Genomic DNA, 18,049 nt, shown 5'->3' with positions numbered 1-18,049 from the left:
TATATATGTGTATGTGTGTGTGTGTGTGTGTGTGTATCAGGGCTGAAACAAAAGCCCGGCCATATCTGTGCCAGACATTCTTTAAGAAATAAGTCATCCTCTGTGCTCTGATAGTAGGAACTGTGTCTCCTTGTTCTTGGAGAAAAGCCTGAGGAATGTAGATTCACTCTACCTGTAAACCTGTCTGTATCAGTCCATTCATATCTGTATTATGCTCTCTTCAGTCATGCATCAACATTTTACAAACCAGTTGGGAACAAGTGGCGCTTGTGATTTTTTTTGACAGATGTATGAAATAGAGATTCTTCTTCCTGTTGATTTTGTAACACAAATACTAACGGGAGCTTTGCAGAGGTGGCTTGAATCCAAATTCTTGCTTATTTTTTATCATCACTAGTCAAGTTTGCAGCTGACTGCTGTTGTTTCCTGTAAATAATACCTCAAGCTGACATCTTAATGTTTTACTCTGTCTTCAAAAGCCTTCTTTGATGGAGGGAAAGGGCTAAAATATCCTAAAGGACAACATGCACTTTCATTCTGGTTTTAGTTTCTCTTTCTGGCTCTGAGCTGCAGGCGTGTGGGGGTTGTGATACATAGCTGGGTTAGTCATTGGCATCACAGCATCATAATATCTCTTGAGTTCTTGCAATATAGAGTCATCCGTGTATGGTGAGAACATCAAGTATGTTTTATAAAACTGTGCTTTCAGAAGATATTGTTGCACGTAAGCAACAGAGAGGCAATAACGACATTGAAAATTGTCCTTTTGGATGCATTTGTTTGTACGCGTTCCTGCGTACGATAGCTCTCATAAATGGGAGAATTGATTCCTCCGATGTGAAGAGGCAGCTGGATGCAAATTCAAAAGACACAGTATCTTCAATTCATGGCTAAAGACATACTGTGCAACTGTATACTGATACTGAACCTTTGTGGATCGTCAGCCCAGCTGAACTATTCTTTTTCTGTGTGTACAATAGCCAATGGGGAGCTACTGTATCCACTACATTTAGCCTCTTGTGTCTCTCTGAGGAAAAACAGTCTTGCTGAGACATATATTCATTCCCTCCCAGACTAACACACAGATGTGATGTAAATATTTAGCTGTGGTCTTAACACAAGACCCAAAGTCATTTCTGTCTGTCCCTCACTTTGTCTTCTGGACTGCAGAGAGGATGATCTTCCAGTGCGACTCCATCTCTACGCTCTGTCATCCCTCACAATCAGCTGGCTGTTAGTGGGACGGATGCAAAGAGGACAGAAGCAAAAGAGTCCTGGGAACAAAGTGCTTATACACCACAGGAGGTTTTCTTCCTCCCCTGCGTTTCTCATGCAAGCTGCGTCTGTATTCGTGTCGTCTTCTGCTTGCACCCCACTGGGAGGTCAGTGGAGGTTAAAGAGGTCGGAGCATGGGATGAGCTCGCAGCCCCCTTTTTTCTTGCTTTCCTTTTTGGTTTCCTGCTGCTTTCCGTCTGTGGTGGGAGGTCATCACAGCTTCTCAACTCAAATCACAAAAAAAGACACTCTTAAGACACAGGGAGTGTTGCTGTCACGTTGCATCAAGTGATCTCTTGACATTCCAGTGCTTGATCAGATACGTAGATGCACTGTGAGTCCATCTCTTCATCTTCCAACTATTTCTTTAACCCCCTAATTTGAGAAGACGAGGCCCGTCATTTACACAATGTGGGGAGTGAGGGCACATTCCTCAGAGTGTGAGTGGAGCGTGATCAAACGTGCCCTCGAGCCCTGAATGGTTCAACACCACAACTCCACCCAGGCCACAGCTCTCCTCCCCAGGGACAAAGGATGTGTTGGCCCAACTTTGTGCTGCCTGTTGTCAGATTTCAAACCTAGCGTAAGATTTGATGTGCCTGCATACTTGCCAACCTTGAGACCTCAAAAACAGGGAGGATTTCAAAACCAAAGTGCGGTTTAAAAAGGTTTCAAATTGACCTTGTTTCCTGTATTCTAGTGACTTATAGCAAAATAATCTCTGGCATACAATTCACCAGTTTTTATTGGGGTTGTAAGTAAATATTGAAAAAAATCAAATATCACAATGTTATTTTTTTGTGATACTGTATCGGATCTCAAAAACACTGTATCGATTTTTAATTAATACTTTAGATGCAAAGATTAACTCAGTTAGTACTTTATTTCATTTGCAAAGATATGCGCCCTCTCAGATATGTGATCTCTCAAAGTAGTGCTGTGATGTTGGATGTAACAGCGACTGTGATGAAATGAAAATGCACATCCCATTGTTCTGACTCCGTCTCTCACCCACCGAAGGCCCTTTCACAACGCGACAACGACACCACTGCGCTATGAAACCCATTATTTCCAATGGATGCGTCGCACCATGACGGCTTTTCACTGCGTCAGACAAAGCCCAACTTAGGGCGCTGCACGTCGTGATGTACTGTATGTGTTGTGTCGTGAGCAGCTCTCTTCCGCCCAGAAACCACATTTGGTGTAGCTATATTGTTGTCCGGGTGGAAACATTAGGGCTTATACACACTGTACAGTGCCAGAAACAGGCTGTGATAACGAAAAGGAATTTTATAAAATAAATTCGGAGAAATGCAAGATAATCGTGACCCCGGGAGAAAACCGGGAGAGGGTAAGGAAAAACGTGAGTCACCTGGGAAAATCAGGAGCGTTGGCAAGTATGGGTGCCAACTCATGGTTGCATATTTTCTTCCATTCCTTCTTTTGCAATATTTAAAAATGATCTGCCAACATTAAAGAAGTGAATAAAGGCCGAATCTAGGTCACTTTTTACTGACCACCAAACATAGCCACAATATTGGAGATCAGTGCCTCCTGCTGTGAGGATGCAGCGGAAATAAGCCCAACACGCTCCACCATGGCCAACAGAGGGATTTTTTTGTTATGGAAATCACAATGGTTTAAGCTGAAAGTGTGCTGAAATGTAGTACCACTTTAATGCACAGCATGGATGAGCGTAGGATCAGCAGGAGGGAGGAAGACAGCTGTGTGTGTTCGTGCGTGCCGCGTACATTTACTAAGTGTTAATGTAGGAAACTTGGAGGAGCAGATCGAGGATTTATAATTTTATAACCGTCTGTTTCATTCGCTCACGCAGGTTCAAGCCTTTATGGGAACAGAACAATTATGGTCACTTGATGATGATGTAACTCACGTTGCATTTCTCTAAGTCAGCAGAGTGGCTTCCTGTGGAAAACGGTCGCTGAGTTTTCCCTGTTTTACTCTCAGCCCTTCTCTCTTTGTTGGCAAGAGAGGAGAGAAATATGTTTTATTTTCCAAGAAGAAGCAGTTCCACCTGGCTTGAGCTGCGGTTCCAATACATTAGAGGGTAATCATTTATGTCCACTTCGCACTCCGAAGCGTCCAACACACTTCCTGTTGGCCTGTTGATGGAATGTACTCTGGAATGATATAATGACGTTCCCACATCCCAGACTGCTCGACCAGAAGTATTTTAAATGCATTGTGTTTATAGAGAGTGGTGTTCAAGAATTCTGCTTATGAGTAATGATAACAAAGACGCATCACATTTGGGCTAATGGCGTGCTTTAGTTGTGGCCAGCAGGCAGGTGGTATGACAGCTGCTAGGAAGCAGAGAAACTGTATCTGCTGACTTATAGTGTGTTTGTGGTAATGCTTTGTTGAATTATAGAGATACTGCACAGACAAATATGCAGCCACTTATCCTATGCTGCTCATAAGACCCTGACTACCATAACTCGATCAAATATCCCTGACAGTTTGAAGCAAGAATATCCCAGCATGGACATCCATGTCCTCTTTAAAAGTCTTTCTTGTTGGAATAACTTGCATTAAAGCACAGAGCCGGAATAATATACTCTAGTTCACCTTACCAAGCTTACCATAGTTGGATTTCTTTGCTGTGACCTAGTGCTGAAACAATTAGCCGATCACCAGAAACTTAATAAACAACAATTTTGACAATAAATTACCTGTTTAAGTCATTTATCAAGCAAATAAATCAAATATCTCTTGGGTTTTGGTAGGGCAGACTTTGAAGCTTCGACCGTTGCCATGGTAATTGGCATCCAAATCAGTATTCAAATGCTTTGTTTTTTGTTTTTATACATATATATATATATAATAGTATAAGTATGTAATAATATTGTATAAATCCCAAAATAGGACGGATATCACTGTTTGTTACCTGTAGAGGTGCGTGTGTGTACAGTGGTGCGTAGTAGGGTAGTAGGGTGATGGATGGGTCCACAAAAGCCGGACTGTCGCCCAGGAAGCCGGGTTCGTGTCTTGTGTGAAACTAAAAGTCAACGTCTACTTATTTTCATCGTGACGTTTTTTCCAAAACCTACAAAGTAGTTTTGTTGCTTTTTTTGTTGTGTGTTCAAATTCGTCATTTTAAGCCAAACCACGATGTGTTTTTTTTTACTAAACCTAACCATGTAGTTTTGCTCCATTATTTGTTTTGTTTCAATTTATATTTACCACATGTTTAAAACTGTTAAAAATGTGTGACTGTAATCCGGGATAAAAAATGTTTCCCTCGAAATGTCATTTTCATTTTTGTAGGAGACAGGGTTGATTTGAAGAGATCACCTTGGGCTCTAGGAAATTGTGTAATCGCTTGTAATTATTAATCGCAGCCCCTGTGAAGAAAAAGTTCAATAATAAACCACTTTCTTCCCCAGAGATACCGTATCATATCGAGTTTAGCTTAGTATAAAGCCTGGAAACAAAGGAAAAGCTAGCCTGGCTCAGTCCAAAAGTAACACCTCTACCAACACCAGTAAAGCTCACAAATTAAGACGTTATATCTTGTTTGTTTAAAAACCAAAGTATAAAAACCACACTTTGTGGTTTTATGAGTCTCCTCTGGTCTCCTGGATAATTAGTGAGCTGTAGAGGTGTTAGTAGACAGGTTTTATTACTTTTGTACAGAAACAGACTGGCTGTTTGCCTTTGCTTTAAGTCTTTATGCTAACTGGCTGTAGACTTATATTTACATATATGAGAGTGGTAACAATCTTATCTTAAAGGAATAGTTCAAGAACATATGCCTGAATGCACTGGATCAGCACTTTGTCTCAGCTGGCCCAGTTTAGTTTAATACCATTAAACTGAGGCTGGAGTACACAAGCAATGGTCCTTTTTGTCAGCATCATGTTTGGTCTCTTTGTCTCATCAGCCATCGGTGCAGTCAAATGTTTTTTCAGGGAATGAGTGTGATGTTTGTTGTGTGTTGGGAGCGGGGTTTAATGGGAAGCAGTGAAGGCGTCTTTGTTAGCAACACATAAGATACTAGTGTTTGGCTTGGCTAGTTGTCGGTGTGAAAGGCAGTCTGTTTAGGCAAGTGTGTGTGTGTGTGTGTGTTTTGTGAGAGGATCATTTACTAGAGGCTCTTTTGATGGAGTCTGTGCACGTGCATGTGCTAATTGGGCTATTGAGACTTGAATCATTTTGTTAAATGGGTGACTGAACAGCTTCAAATGTTTGAACTAGGGCTGTCAACGTGAACGTGATAATAACGCGTTAATGCAAAAATCATTTTAACGCCACTAATTTCTTTGACGCATTAACGCAGTCGATCTTTCAGAGGTTGTAGCGGGCTTGCTTTAAAAGCTAGAGTGAAGATACTGGCATCATATGCAACTATAAAAACCTAAGAAATCCATGTCATACTAGCTTGTCAGGAAGGAGGTCAAACTTATGCTAAACTTTGGGGAGGAACATTTTGGCATGGCCATTTTCAAAGGGGTACCTTGACCTCTGACCTCCAGATATGTGAATGAAAATAGGTTCTATGGGTACCCACGAGTCTCCCCTTTACAGACATGCCCACTTTATGATAATCACATGCAATTTGGGGCAAGTCATAGTCAAGTCAGCACACTGACACATTGACAGCTGTCTTTGCCTGTTGGGCTTGAGTTCGCCATGTTATGATTTGAGCATATTTTTTATGCTAAATGCAGTACCTGTGAGGGTTTCTGGACAATATTTGTCATTGTTTTGTGTTGTTTATTGATTTCCAGTAATAAATATATACATACATTCGCATAAAGCAAGCATGCTCACTCCCATGTTGACAAGAGTATTAAAATCTCCCTTTAAGGTACATTTTGAACAGATAAAAAAATTAGCCATTAATTTGCGATTAATCACGATTAATCATGGACAATCATGCGATTAATTGCGATTAAATATTTTAATCGATTGACAGCCCTAGTTTGAACACATTCTGCCATGAAAATGGAGCTTTTTAGATTAATAAATGTTCACTTATGCATTTATAATTTTCTTTGTTTGTCCGTTTGTATACAGTCTCTCTCAAAAACACAGTCCTCATCTTCATGCCAGCAGCTAATGAAGGAGGGTTACAGACAGACAGCAGGCAGACAGAGAGAGAGACTGTCAGATGGACAGACGGAGGCGTGCACAAATGAAACAAAGAGAGAAGGGGGAATAGATGATTTCTTGGGGGAGAAGGCTGTTATGGACAAAAATTTGAGCAAAGCACTGAGTCGATTTGACAACACGATGACTCGTATCCTGTTCTAAAGAACCCTTTCACAAACAGGTCGATGTAAAAAGCTGCAAATGTTTGTTTGAGGTGACCAAAATTGGTTGTTAATAATATAGGGGCTTGGTGAGTGTGGTTTAGGATGTAAGAACAAAGAGATGAAGGATGGGCTGCACTTACTGTCCCCACCCCAAAACCACCTGCGTCCGCTCACTGTCAGACAAAGACAACAAGACATGTGATCGACGATTTTATCTTAAAATCTGAAATACTTCAGTCGGCAAACAAAGAGCTGATTTTCAAATGTAGTTTAACCTTTTTGTCTTGCAACAAGTGATGGTGTAGAAACATGGGAGAATAATGCAAATCCCATTATTAGAATCAACGAAAGATTATTATTCAATACAAGTAAAAAGATTTAAACCCACTGATATTTTCCACAAAGACAAAAATGTGTGACTTGACTGAGACTGACATGTTATGATTGATCATTTTGCATTGAGCAGGACTGAGCACACAGCCTCTGAAGCGTTTAGACATCAGTATGCTACTCAAGGGCACTTTGCCCGTGACAGCGGGCACTGCAGATGCAACACAAGCCACTGACTCGCCACCGAAACACACTGGCCTGTCCGTGATAAAGATCGTATCAGCAGGTTGTCGCGTTTTGGCTGATTTTCTCTCTCAGGGAAAGAAGCGTCGTACAGTAAGAACACTGGAAAATGAGCGTTTTTGAGAAAGAGGGAGCTGGTGAGACTGAAAGGGAGATGTACAGGGACAGACACATCATCAGACAGACAAAGAGGAAATTGGTCAGTAGAAGGAAAAAAAACGCGAGTAATGCTGATGCCTGTTGCCATGGTGATTGGGGTCAATGAATGGTTGCCATGGAGCTCGCTACTTGGAATTCTGGGAAGGGGATATTTTGATGTGTGTGTTCATCTGTACTTGTGGGTGGAGGATGATGAAAGCGTGTATACATTATAAATGAGACAGTTTGAATCTCTGTCTGTGTGTACTTACAGTAATAACAACAAGACCTTCTCCTGTTTATACTGAAAATAAAGAAACAAAGAATTAAAATGCAAGCTACAATGTCTAACTTTTACATTTCTTTTTACAATACAAAAGGAATTATTGAGTTAAGTTCAAACTTTTACCCAAAATTAGAGCAATTGTTTGTTGTGTGTGATGGAGACAGTAAGACCCTTTAGTCTTTTCAGACACTATTTGATTTGAATTTTAGAGTTAATTATGGTTAGGTTTTAAGGTTTTATGGTGCTACATGCTAAGGGCTGAGTGATATGGATTAAGACGTGAAAACAGTAACAATCTAATTGGTTTGGTGCAAACACTTTTTGTATTTTCTGGTGGGTGATATGGATAAAATTGTCTACCGTGGTAAAGGTAATTTTGTTGTGATATATCATGATATTGTTAGTTTTCTGGCAAATCAGGAATGTCTCCTTTTGGTAATCTACTGAGATAAATATCTCAAATTGAGATTAGGGATGTTAATAATTAACTGTTTAACTGTTAACCAACAATAACAATTTTGACCGATTAATGCTATCAGTTGAACCGTTAAAAGAAATAAAGAAGAAAGAAAGAAAGAAATATTAAAAATTAAATAAAAAGCAAATCTCAGAGGAGCAGCTTGTCACTTAAAGGAGAAAAGTTGTTCCACCTCGACAGACCACCTTAGGTGAGTCTGAGCCAGTGTTGTTGCTAACTCCAGGGCTAACTGCCTTCACTTTAATCAGCAGGAGGCTGGAAAGCAAGACCCGGGAGCTTGGCTTGGGTCTTGAGGAGTTGTAGCAATTATTCACTGACAAATAAACTGTGCACACACTGCACTGCTACGTTCACAGCTATAACGTCACTGATAACTTCATATTCATCGTCGTCATACGCACACACTCTGTCAGGCACTTGCTAACGTTACGCCGGGCTGATACACAGCTGACAACCTGGCAGCTGAACTAAATGATGCGGTGGAGACTTGGATGTATAATAAGACTTGATACAGTGCCGTCGCTTAGCCTTGTTTCCAATTTTGTTCCAGTGGCCACTCACGGTATTGCAGTGACAAATCCCTGTGCTGCCTAAAGGGTATTTCCCCCCATAGACTACCACTGTAAAACTGTTGACAGGACACCTCGAACTGCAAACAAGTTAGATTATGACTCTTTAGATTATACATCTTTGATCCATGGAGATTCTATATTTGTAAAACTTTCCTCAAGCAGTTCTCATTGGACTGAATCGGCGCCATCTTGGGGTCTGGTATCCAGTTCTTATTATATTATACATCCATGGTCCTTTGCTGCATGTCATCCACTCTCTCCCCTGCCTTTCCTGTCTGTCTCTTGCAAAATTAAATAGCAAATTAAGCAGAAAAATGTTGCTTCCTGGTTCAACATTGCCTCATATAAGAGGGTTGAAAAATTTGCATGTATCTTCCTATGACACACCACCACTGTGTGTGTCGTGTCTTGTCTGTTCTCAGTGATGTTGAAGATAATGGTGTCTTATAAGCCCATGAGGGCGAGGCGCCATTAGGCATGCATGCAGGCATGTAAGACAACAATTACTACAGTAAAACATGCATGATGATGCTTTAAAGTAACTTTATTTATGGTTTTCTGCTCACTGCCGTTCGTCTTCTAAATGCTGTTTTAGATAAATGTTCCAGCTGTCAGCAAACAGTTGTTCACGCAGCAGCAAGACTGCCATGACTTATTCATCCTCTTTGTTTAGCAGAAAGTTAAGGTGTGAATGGAACTAAATTTGGCAGATTAAATCTTTTATACACAGTTTTGGCTTGTGTCCTATCAGAGTCCTCTGATAAAAAACATGTATTTAGTAGGTTTCTGGGTCAGTGTGTGTGTTTCTGTTTCGCCCGTCATATTCTGCATCTGATTCATTTGTTTATTCACAATTATATATGTGTATGTGTGACCAGACTACACATGAGACAGTGGATTTGCTTTCTGTCCACCTGATGTCAGTAGAAAATTAGGTCATCGCCCATCACACACAGTCTGATTTGCTGAGTAAGCTCGCAAACAATGTCAAATGAAAGATGCATGAATTACATGACAAACTGTTAATGATACCCTAAAATGTTTTGCAATATATCAGTAAAGTACAGTATGCTTGTATCCAATAAACAAAATGCACATCTGTCACACACAAATACAGTCACACGCATGTATTTTAGGTCAGTGGCTCAGATTAGGAACCACCACATAAGAGGTTGACGGTGAATTAAGATTTATCCAGGACACACATGCGCACGCAGACTTTGCATTTGTGCTCCATTAGCAGCCCGTTCGCACGAAAAGGCATATGGATGAAACAATAATGTGCTTTAAGAAAATACTTCTTGCTTTTAATGTGTCATTAGTACGCCATGTAGTCTGTACTGACTGATTTCACATGGATAAACGCATCCATGTGAATATGCTACGCTCAGAGCTAGTGATGCAGAAGAAAAAGCAAGGTCGATGGGTCCAACAAACACACGACTTTTACCCCGAAGACCAGTGTTTGAGACCAATGTTTTGTTTTGTAAGCTACGTTAGTGACATTTGTCACGTTTTTTAGTAACGTTTGTGTTATCCATACTGTTATGTGTGTCTTTTACTTAGTTTACGTACTTATTTTAAGCTCATCCATGACGTTTTGCCTAAACCTAACTAAGCGTTTTTATTGCCTAAATCTAACCGCGGACAATTACCGTAGTTTTGTTCCGTGGCGTACGAAATGACACGCAAAGAGGCTTAAATGCGTCCTCATGACACGCGGAATGTCCGTGTAATGTCATGCTATTTATACGCCTTCCCGTGAGACCGGGTTGCATTACATTTGATGAGACGCTGCATTTTTACTCTCAGTTTGTTGTATGTTTTCCAGTCCTAGCTTGTTCACTGTCGCTCCTGTCCTGTCAAACATCTTGTATCTTACTCTACATGGTCACGTTTGTTTTACTCAAGGCACATACTGTCCAACAGACATGTATCATGTCATTTCCAGTGAATATCTTTGTTAATGTCTCATTGCATGTGAGTATTTTAGCCACTGGGGTCCGGGCCTGTCTGGTATCAGAGGACTTGTTGTTCCCTCTGCCGCTGTCCCTCTGGTCCATGAAGTGATGCTGCTGTGGATGTGATGGCATGTGACACATCGAGTCTGGAAGACATGGGGGACTCAGATAGTTTCTGGGCTGGAGCCTTTGCGGTGCGGTGCAGTGTGTGTGTGTGTTTGTGCACGCACTTTGCTCTCGTGTGAAGAGATGCGAGAGGATAGCCACGCAAGCTTCATGCTAGAGTACACACACGTCGTGGGTGACAAGAATAGACTCTGTCTGCTTTAGTGTGGATGGTTGTTGGGGCTGATGGGAGTGCACGTGGGGCTTGTGCACGTGAGATTCCCCTCCCCCGCCCTCATTGGTGATGTCAGATCGTGTACAGTATGCTACTACCACTGGCAGCGAGTATGAGCCCATCCCCCTTCCTTCTGACTGGCGTGCATCATCATCATCATCATCAGTGGAGCAGCTTTGGGGTTTCCTCCACTGTTTAAACACACACACACACACACACACACACACACACACACACACATACACACACTGAACACACAAAGGAAGCAAGTGTCATTGAGACCACATTTTTAAACACACAAATATCATCTTCGTCGCTGCCTTGGCGTCTTCAGGCAGCCATCGTGTCTTGCAGCATTACCCATAATCCTCCTTGGGAGTTGGTCTTTCTCCATTTCACTTTAATCTCATAACTCTCTGATGCACGTAGTTATGGAAGCACGCTAATAGCTGAGATCCTGTAACAATGTAGGGAGCATTGAAAGGGACAAATAAGGACAAACATGTATTCACAAGCTTACACAGACACACACTCAAACACACACATTAGCTACAGTAGTGCTGTTTCTTTGGTATTTAACCTTGCCAGAGCTGACAACCTTCTTAGTGTATTGATTTTCAAAGCTCGTAATTCCCAATGCACTTTGATATACATGCACAAACATGCATGTTTATACTGGGAAACAAACACTACATGCATCCAACATGCAACACAAAGCACAAGTACCACAGCAAGCTGTTCTCATTCACCGTTTATAGCTATACTTATGAAAAGTAATGCTCTGTAATTCGTATATATTCCACAAAATCAATCCAAATGTAATCCATGTAATCGTGAACCCGGAAGTATAAAGATGCTGCGTAGGGAGGAGGTCAGAGTGGACAGATGGGTCAAAAAACAACGACCTTTCACTCGGAGACCGGTGTTCGTGTCCCGTGTGAAACCAGAAGTCAACGTTGATTTATTGGTCACGTAACTTAAGTTACGCCACTTCCGGAGTTGTTTCAACCTAAACCAGTGGTTCTCAAACTGTGGGGCGCACGTGACAGGTGGGAAAATGTGATACGCAAATCATGTTTTGAGGTTGGAATCTTTTTCACGGCAGAACAGTAAACAGATCTGCTCTTTATACATAATAGTGTTCATTCAGACAGGTAGTCTGTAGGTTTACACAATGAACAGATATTTGACAGGGACAAAAAGAAAAACAGACAAACAAGATACTTTAACGTGCTCATCTGACGGTAATCAAAATAAAATGTAACGAAGTAGGGCTGCACCAGGTAGTTTGAAGCTTCATTCATAACGTTGACGTTATAATTATTATATTATTAAACTTACATAAACATTAGTCTACCGTCCACCTTCTCTTCCCTCTTCTCTCTCAAACACGCACCGAGCGAGCGACGCGGCGCTCCGTCCATCTCTGTAATTGCCTAAGAACTCAGTCCAAAAGTCAAAATGTATTGAAAAATAGAGAGATCGTAATAATTTAAAATTTTCACTGCAAGTTTATATCTAACAAAATATTCTGAGGGGGGAGTGCGTGAAAATATTTCTTCCTCCAAAGGGGGGAATGACAGAAAAAAATTGTTAAGTAGTTTTTGTCATGTAACGTCCGTACTTCAGTTACGCCACTTCACAATCTTTTCCTAAACTTAACCAAGTAGTTTCCTGTGAAGAAGACAGAAGTTTTGCTGGCCATTCGTAGGAAAAATGCACAAAAAATGAGGAATAACTTTTCGTAAGAGATACAAACCTTTGTATGAGGATACTTTGACAACAGTCATCCTATTTTCTGAAGCCTGTGCTGAACTTGAAAACTCGGATCAATGGAGCGTCGGCTGCTTCTGTATCAAATGTCGCCTCCTCATTAAATGTCAGTCACTGTTTATTGGCGGTGTGTGTTGCCTGAGACACGACACGCTTGTAATGAGCTTATCCTCCAGATCGACCAGCTGTTTGACATTGAATGTGTTTGGTTCACGGTGACTTAATGGAGAACACGATGCTGTTGGGAGTGTAGAGCTTGGATGTGCAGTCAGTGTTGTATTTCTAATTGACATGCAGCTAAAGAGCAGAAACTATAAGCCAGTTTGATGGATTACACTGCATGCAACAACAACAATACTTAAGTGAAACAAATTACTCAGACGGCTTAATGAAAGGTCTCTCAACTCTGATTTCCAGCTGTCTTTTTCTCTTTGAAACAATATAAATCAGCCCTTCTGTGCAGACCACACACACACCATGCCTGCTGTGTCAGTGTCATGTTGTGGTGGAGAAAAGTGTCGTCTGTATAAACAGTGTGTGTTCTGGGTGAGAGAAGAAGAAGAGTGCAGGATAGACAAGTCAAGAAATAGCTGAACAAAAAAAGCTCAGGAGCAGAAAGGAATTCTGGGAATGTTGTTCTCCGGAGCAGGTGTTAAAGCTGCAGACAGACATGTCAGCTCCCCCCTCAGCTGTGTACATCCTCTCTAAAGTCACAACCTTTGTGAAATAAACTAGATGAGCCAGTTCCTTAATTGTTTACATGTTCTTTCTCCAAGTCTGCACGCGCAGCATCTCTGCCGCTGTGATGTATAACACCAGCTGTCAGGGTGTTTTCAGAGTGTTAAAGAGTTGGAGAGGAGGGTGGGGTTGAGATTGTGTGATGAGATCATCATCTCCCAGAGTTTTAGGGGTTACGGTCGACGTGTTCCAGCACATGCAGGGTGTGACGCTGATCCTTGGCTCGACCGTCTCCAGTAAGCTTCAGCGGATCCTGAGGACTGGAGGCCAATAGAGAAATAAGTTCATATTTATTTACTATTTGAGGAGATATTCTGTTAGGGCTGCAACTAAAGATTATTTTCAATGTTGATTAATTGTTGTTTGGTCTATAAAATGTCAGGAAATGTGTTTCCCAAAGCCCAAGATGACATCCTCAAATGTCTTGTTTTGGTCCACAACTCAAAGATATTCAGTTAACTGTCATAGAGAAGTAAAGAAACCAGAAAATATTCACATTTAAGAAGCTGGTATCTGAGAATTTAGACCTTTTTTGGGGGGCTGTCAATTGAGTAAAATATTTAATCATGATTAATTGCATGATTGTCCATGATTAATCTCAAATTAATCGGACATTTGTTCTGATTTGTTTTGCTGTATATAGGTATATGTGTCAGAGGAACCAGAAATACAGTTCGACATTGTAAGACCGCAAGTAGCCCCACCTCTGTGGCCCACATATAAGGAGTTGCCATACCAACTGACCCTGTAAATGTGTCTGTGTGTGTCTAATGGAAGAAGACCCCTACGGGGAAGATAGTGGTTTGGGAGGGCTTCTCGTCCACCCAAACCACCTGACACACACACACACACCCTGCTGAGTCCCCATTCTCTTCATATTTAGTGTAGATTTAAAAAACACATATAAAATAACACTTAAATCTGGAGTACTTTATTGCATTGTTGTTACTGTTGTTGATTAAATTCAAAGTTGCCGGTACCCAATATAAAACCCTATGTGTTGTAGCTGCTCACCTTATGGATACTTAAGTACCAGTCTATATGTCTCTGCATGATGTCATTCATTGATTTCGCAGCCCGGCCTTGGCCACTAATCTTCCAGAGTGATGCCTTTGTCGATCCAGTCATTAGGATTAATGTTCAAGTCTGTGAGACTGGGATGTGTGGTGACTGATTGCAGCTTAAAATACAGATATGTGTTTGAATGCACAGAAGTACAGTACAATATACTTTTACACTGCCCAGTTTGGTCTTTTTACTTTCTTCTTCAAATCATGCTTTCATCTCCCACTCCCTTTTGTTCCTTTTTCATCATTTGTCTGCTTTTTAAGATGACACAGACTTGGTTACTTGTTACTAGTCACTTTGATATTGTGGCGTACCACTAATCTAAGAATTTTATCCCAAACTAGAGCTTGAATCTTGTTCTGAATGTAATGGTTTTCAGCTTAACGTGTGGTTCCACTTCTCAGAAATGGCAGTCTGTCTGGTTTATACGGAGTCTGGCATAACTGAAGAGCATATCTGATTAACTGTGTGGCTTTGTGTTCTCTCTGCAGGGCTGGCATTGATGATGTGGAGACAGACGTGGTGGAGATTGAGGCGAAGCTCGACAAGGTATGAACCGTGTTATTTCTGCAGTCTGTGCTGCTCATTAAAATATGCTGCATGTGTGTACGTTGCTTTTAACTGCTGTTAAATTGGGTTTTTCTTCCACCATGTTTCTGGTGGAAATCACAAACAAAGACATTATATTGCACATTGTTAGAAGAGGGACGTTCTCGAGTTGATTCACATTTTTTTAATAAAGAACGCCACCAAATGTCAGATTTTGAGTTTGTCTATAAACAGTATTTTCTTTAGACACTGTGAATCTGATCTTAGAGCCCTCTGTCTGTCTGTCTGTCTGTCTGTCTGTCTGTCTGTCTGTCTGTCTGTCTGTCTGTCTGTCTGTCTGTCTGTCTGTCTGTCTCTCTGTAATTGTGTTTCTCTTTTCATCTTTTATATCTGTCTGTCTTTCCTCTCGCTCTCTCTTATCTAAATGTCAGGGCTATTTAAACCAGGAAACACTGCAGACTTGAGGTATTATATTTAATAGGTTCATGCACTGCCAGATAACACACACACACACACACACACACACACACACACACACACACACACACACACACACACACACACACACACACACACACACACACACACACACACACACGTTGGTGCTGGTGCACACTGAGCAAACACTGATTAATGTCACAGAGGCAGCAGGTTTATATTCTGTAGTATGAGAGCAGCCCTGTTATCTGAACATGTTTTGTCTTTGTTTGTCCTGCTTAACCATTCATTCTGAGCGTTTGTAAGATATGAAATAAAGCTATTTAAGCTCATTTAACGCCCACCACTGTAGAGACATATTTTTAATCATATTTTTAAGGTTACTCTGCAGTGCATTGTACCTGGATTATTTTCACAAAAGAGGGTCTTATTTATTGATACATATATTACTTGTTCATATTCATGTATAGCACTAGCAGTCTGTCAAAGTTCTACATAGTACTAACGAAACTAGGGCTGCAACTAACGATTATTTGTCGATTAATCTGTTGATTATTTTCTCGATTGACATCCTCAAATGTCTTGTCCAAATCTCAAAGGTATTCAATCAATTTACTGACATAGAGGAGTAAAGAAACTGGAAAATAAAATTGTCCATCATTAATCTCAAATTGATTACACATTTTTTTATCTGTTCAAAATGTACCTTAAAGAGAGATTTGTAAGGTATTTAATACTCTTATCAACATGGGAGTGGGAAAATATGCTTGCTTTATGCATATGTTTATTATTTATGCATGCATGTAATGCAATTAACAACACAAAACAATGACAATTATTGTCCAGAAACCCTCACAGGTACTGCATTTAGCATAAAAAAATATGCTCAATTCATAACATGGTAAACTCAAGCCGAACAGGAAACAACAGCTGTCAGTGTGTCAGTGTGCTGACTTGACTATGACTTGCCCCAAACTGCATGTGATTATCATAAAGTGGGCATGTCTGTAAAGGGGAGACTCGTGGGTACCCATAGAACCCATTTTCATTCACATATCTTGAGGTCAGAGGTCAAGGGACCCCTTTGAAAATGGCCACATGCCAGTTTTTCCTCGCCAAAATTTAACGTAAGTTTGCGCTTGAGCGTTATTTAGCCTCCTTCGCAACATGCTAGTATGACGTGGTTGGTACCAATAGATTCCTTTGGTTTTGCAGTTTCATATGATACCAGTATCTGCATTAATGCGTTAAAGAAATTAGTGGCATTAAGAAGAATTTGCGTTAACTCGTTATTATCGCGTTCTCTTTGACAGCCCTTCTTTTTTTTTTATTTAAAAATTATTCAAACCGATTAATTGATTATCAAAATAGTTTGGGATTAATTTAATTGTTGATATCTAATCGATTAATCAATAAGCTCTAAGCGAAACGTGATATGGATTAGCCGCACTCACCTAAAAAACGTATAATTAGTTAATGGCAAACTAGACAATGGGAGTGAATTTCTTAGTTGCATCATGGTCAAATGTTATTACCTCAATGGTTTCAAGTATGTAAGACCAGCAAGAATGGATGGCTAACTGTCTCCAGGGAGTCTATGAGCTGAGATAATGCCTCTTTAGATAAACTAATAGACTTGTGACTCAGAGAGCATTTAGAGGATGAGATAGTGTTAATGTAGTTAAGCGGCCCTTCTCTCTACTCTTGCACTGTCTACTCCGTAACAATCTGTGTCTTCAAATCGAGGTCACTTACAGGCGTACGGTCCATCTTGTGCAGCAGGTAGAAAATAAAAACAGATTCATATTCTGTAAAGAGATGAAGTGGTTATTTAGATGATTGTGACATTTCTTGTCATTGTAGTCTATCTCAGGTTTATGAATAGGTCTCAAATTAGCGAACCAACAGGCGACACTTTGACATTTCAAACAAATGTCCATGCCTCCGCCCCGTCACACATAAAACACACACACACACACACACACACACACACACACACACACACACACACACACACACACACACACAGATTATTCCAGCCCCCAACAGGTCAGCAGCCTCCATTGAACTTTGAGCCCCGTTTGAACACCATTGATAGATGACGAGCGTCGGAGCGGGGGGGTTTTCCATCAGGCTGATTTGTTCTGTTCAGCAGGGGTCCTCACACTGCTCTGTTAGGATGCTCTGAAGCTGCCTGAGGTCAATCTGGCAGCAGCGAAGGCTCTTATAGGAGAACATTAATGAGATTGATGATGGCTGAACCTGCCTGCAGTGATGTTGACCGTTCTGACCGGTGTGAAAACATTCAATGCTGCCCATTGTAAAGCTTTCAATCCCTGCTAACTACATTTTGCAGCTTACTAGTGTACTGGAATTGAGTCTTTTAAGGTTACCACAAGCGAAAACTAACAAAACTATCACGGCCATAGATCATAAGAAGTTGCCCAAAATATAAAATGCCCATCCTACACCTCATTGAACAGCCCGACTTCTGCATTACACTGTCACTGTTTCAGTCTATTAACAGTGCGAGGTCTGTCATGTGGTACCAGATGTGGCATTTTGACACCGAGCGGACCCC

The 18,049-nt window shown here is 40.9% G+C and overlaps 1 protein-coding gene across 1 annotated transcript in view; it reads left to right on the top strand.

The window, feature by feature from the left end:
• LOC141764598 (arf-GAP with coiled-coil, ANK repeat and PH domain-containing protein 3-like) overlaps nucleotides 1-18,049 on the top strand; it is a 78,705-nt gene that overhangs the window by 22,018 nt on the left and 38,638 nt on the right. The window contains exon 2 of the mRNA XM_074629918.1: nucleotides 14,973-15,030. Within this exon, the coding sequence (XP_074486019.1) occupies nucleotides 14,973-15,030 (58 nt within the window). The remainder of the gene's footprint in view (nucleotides 1-14,972; nucleotides 15,031-18,049) is intronic.

Source organism: Sebastes fasciatus, chromosome 1 (genome assembly GCF_043250625.1).
Source record: "Sebastes fasciatus isolate fSebFas1 chromosome 1, fSebFas1.pri, whole genome shotgun sequence".
NCBI classification, from domain to species: Eukaryota; Metazoa; Chordata; class Actinopteri; order Perciformes; family Sebastidae; genus Sebastes; species Sebastes fasciatus.
The sequence above is the reverse complement of the archived record's forward strand: the minus strand, read 5'-3'. Positions and strand labels throughout refer to the sequence as shown.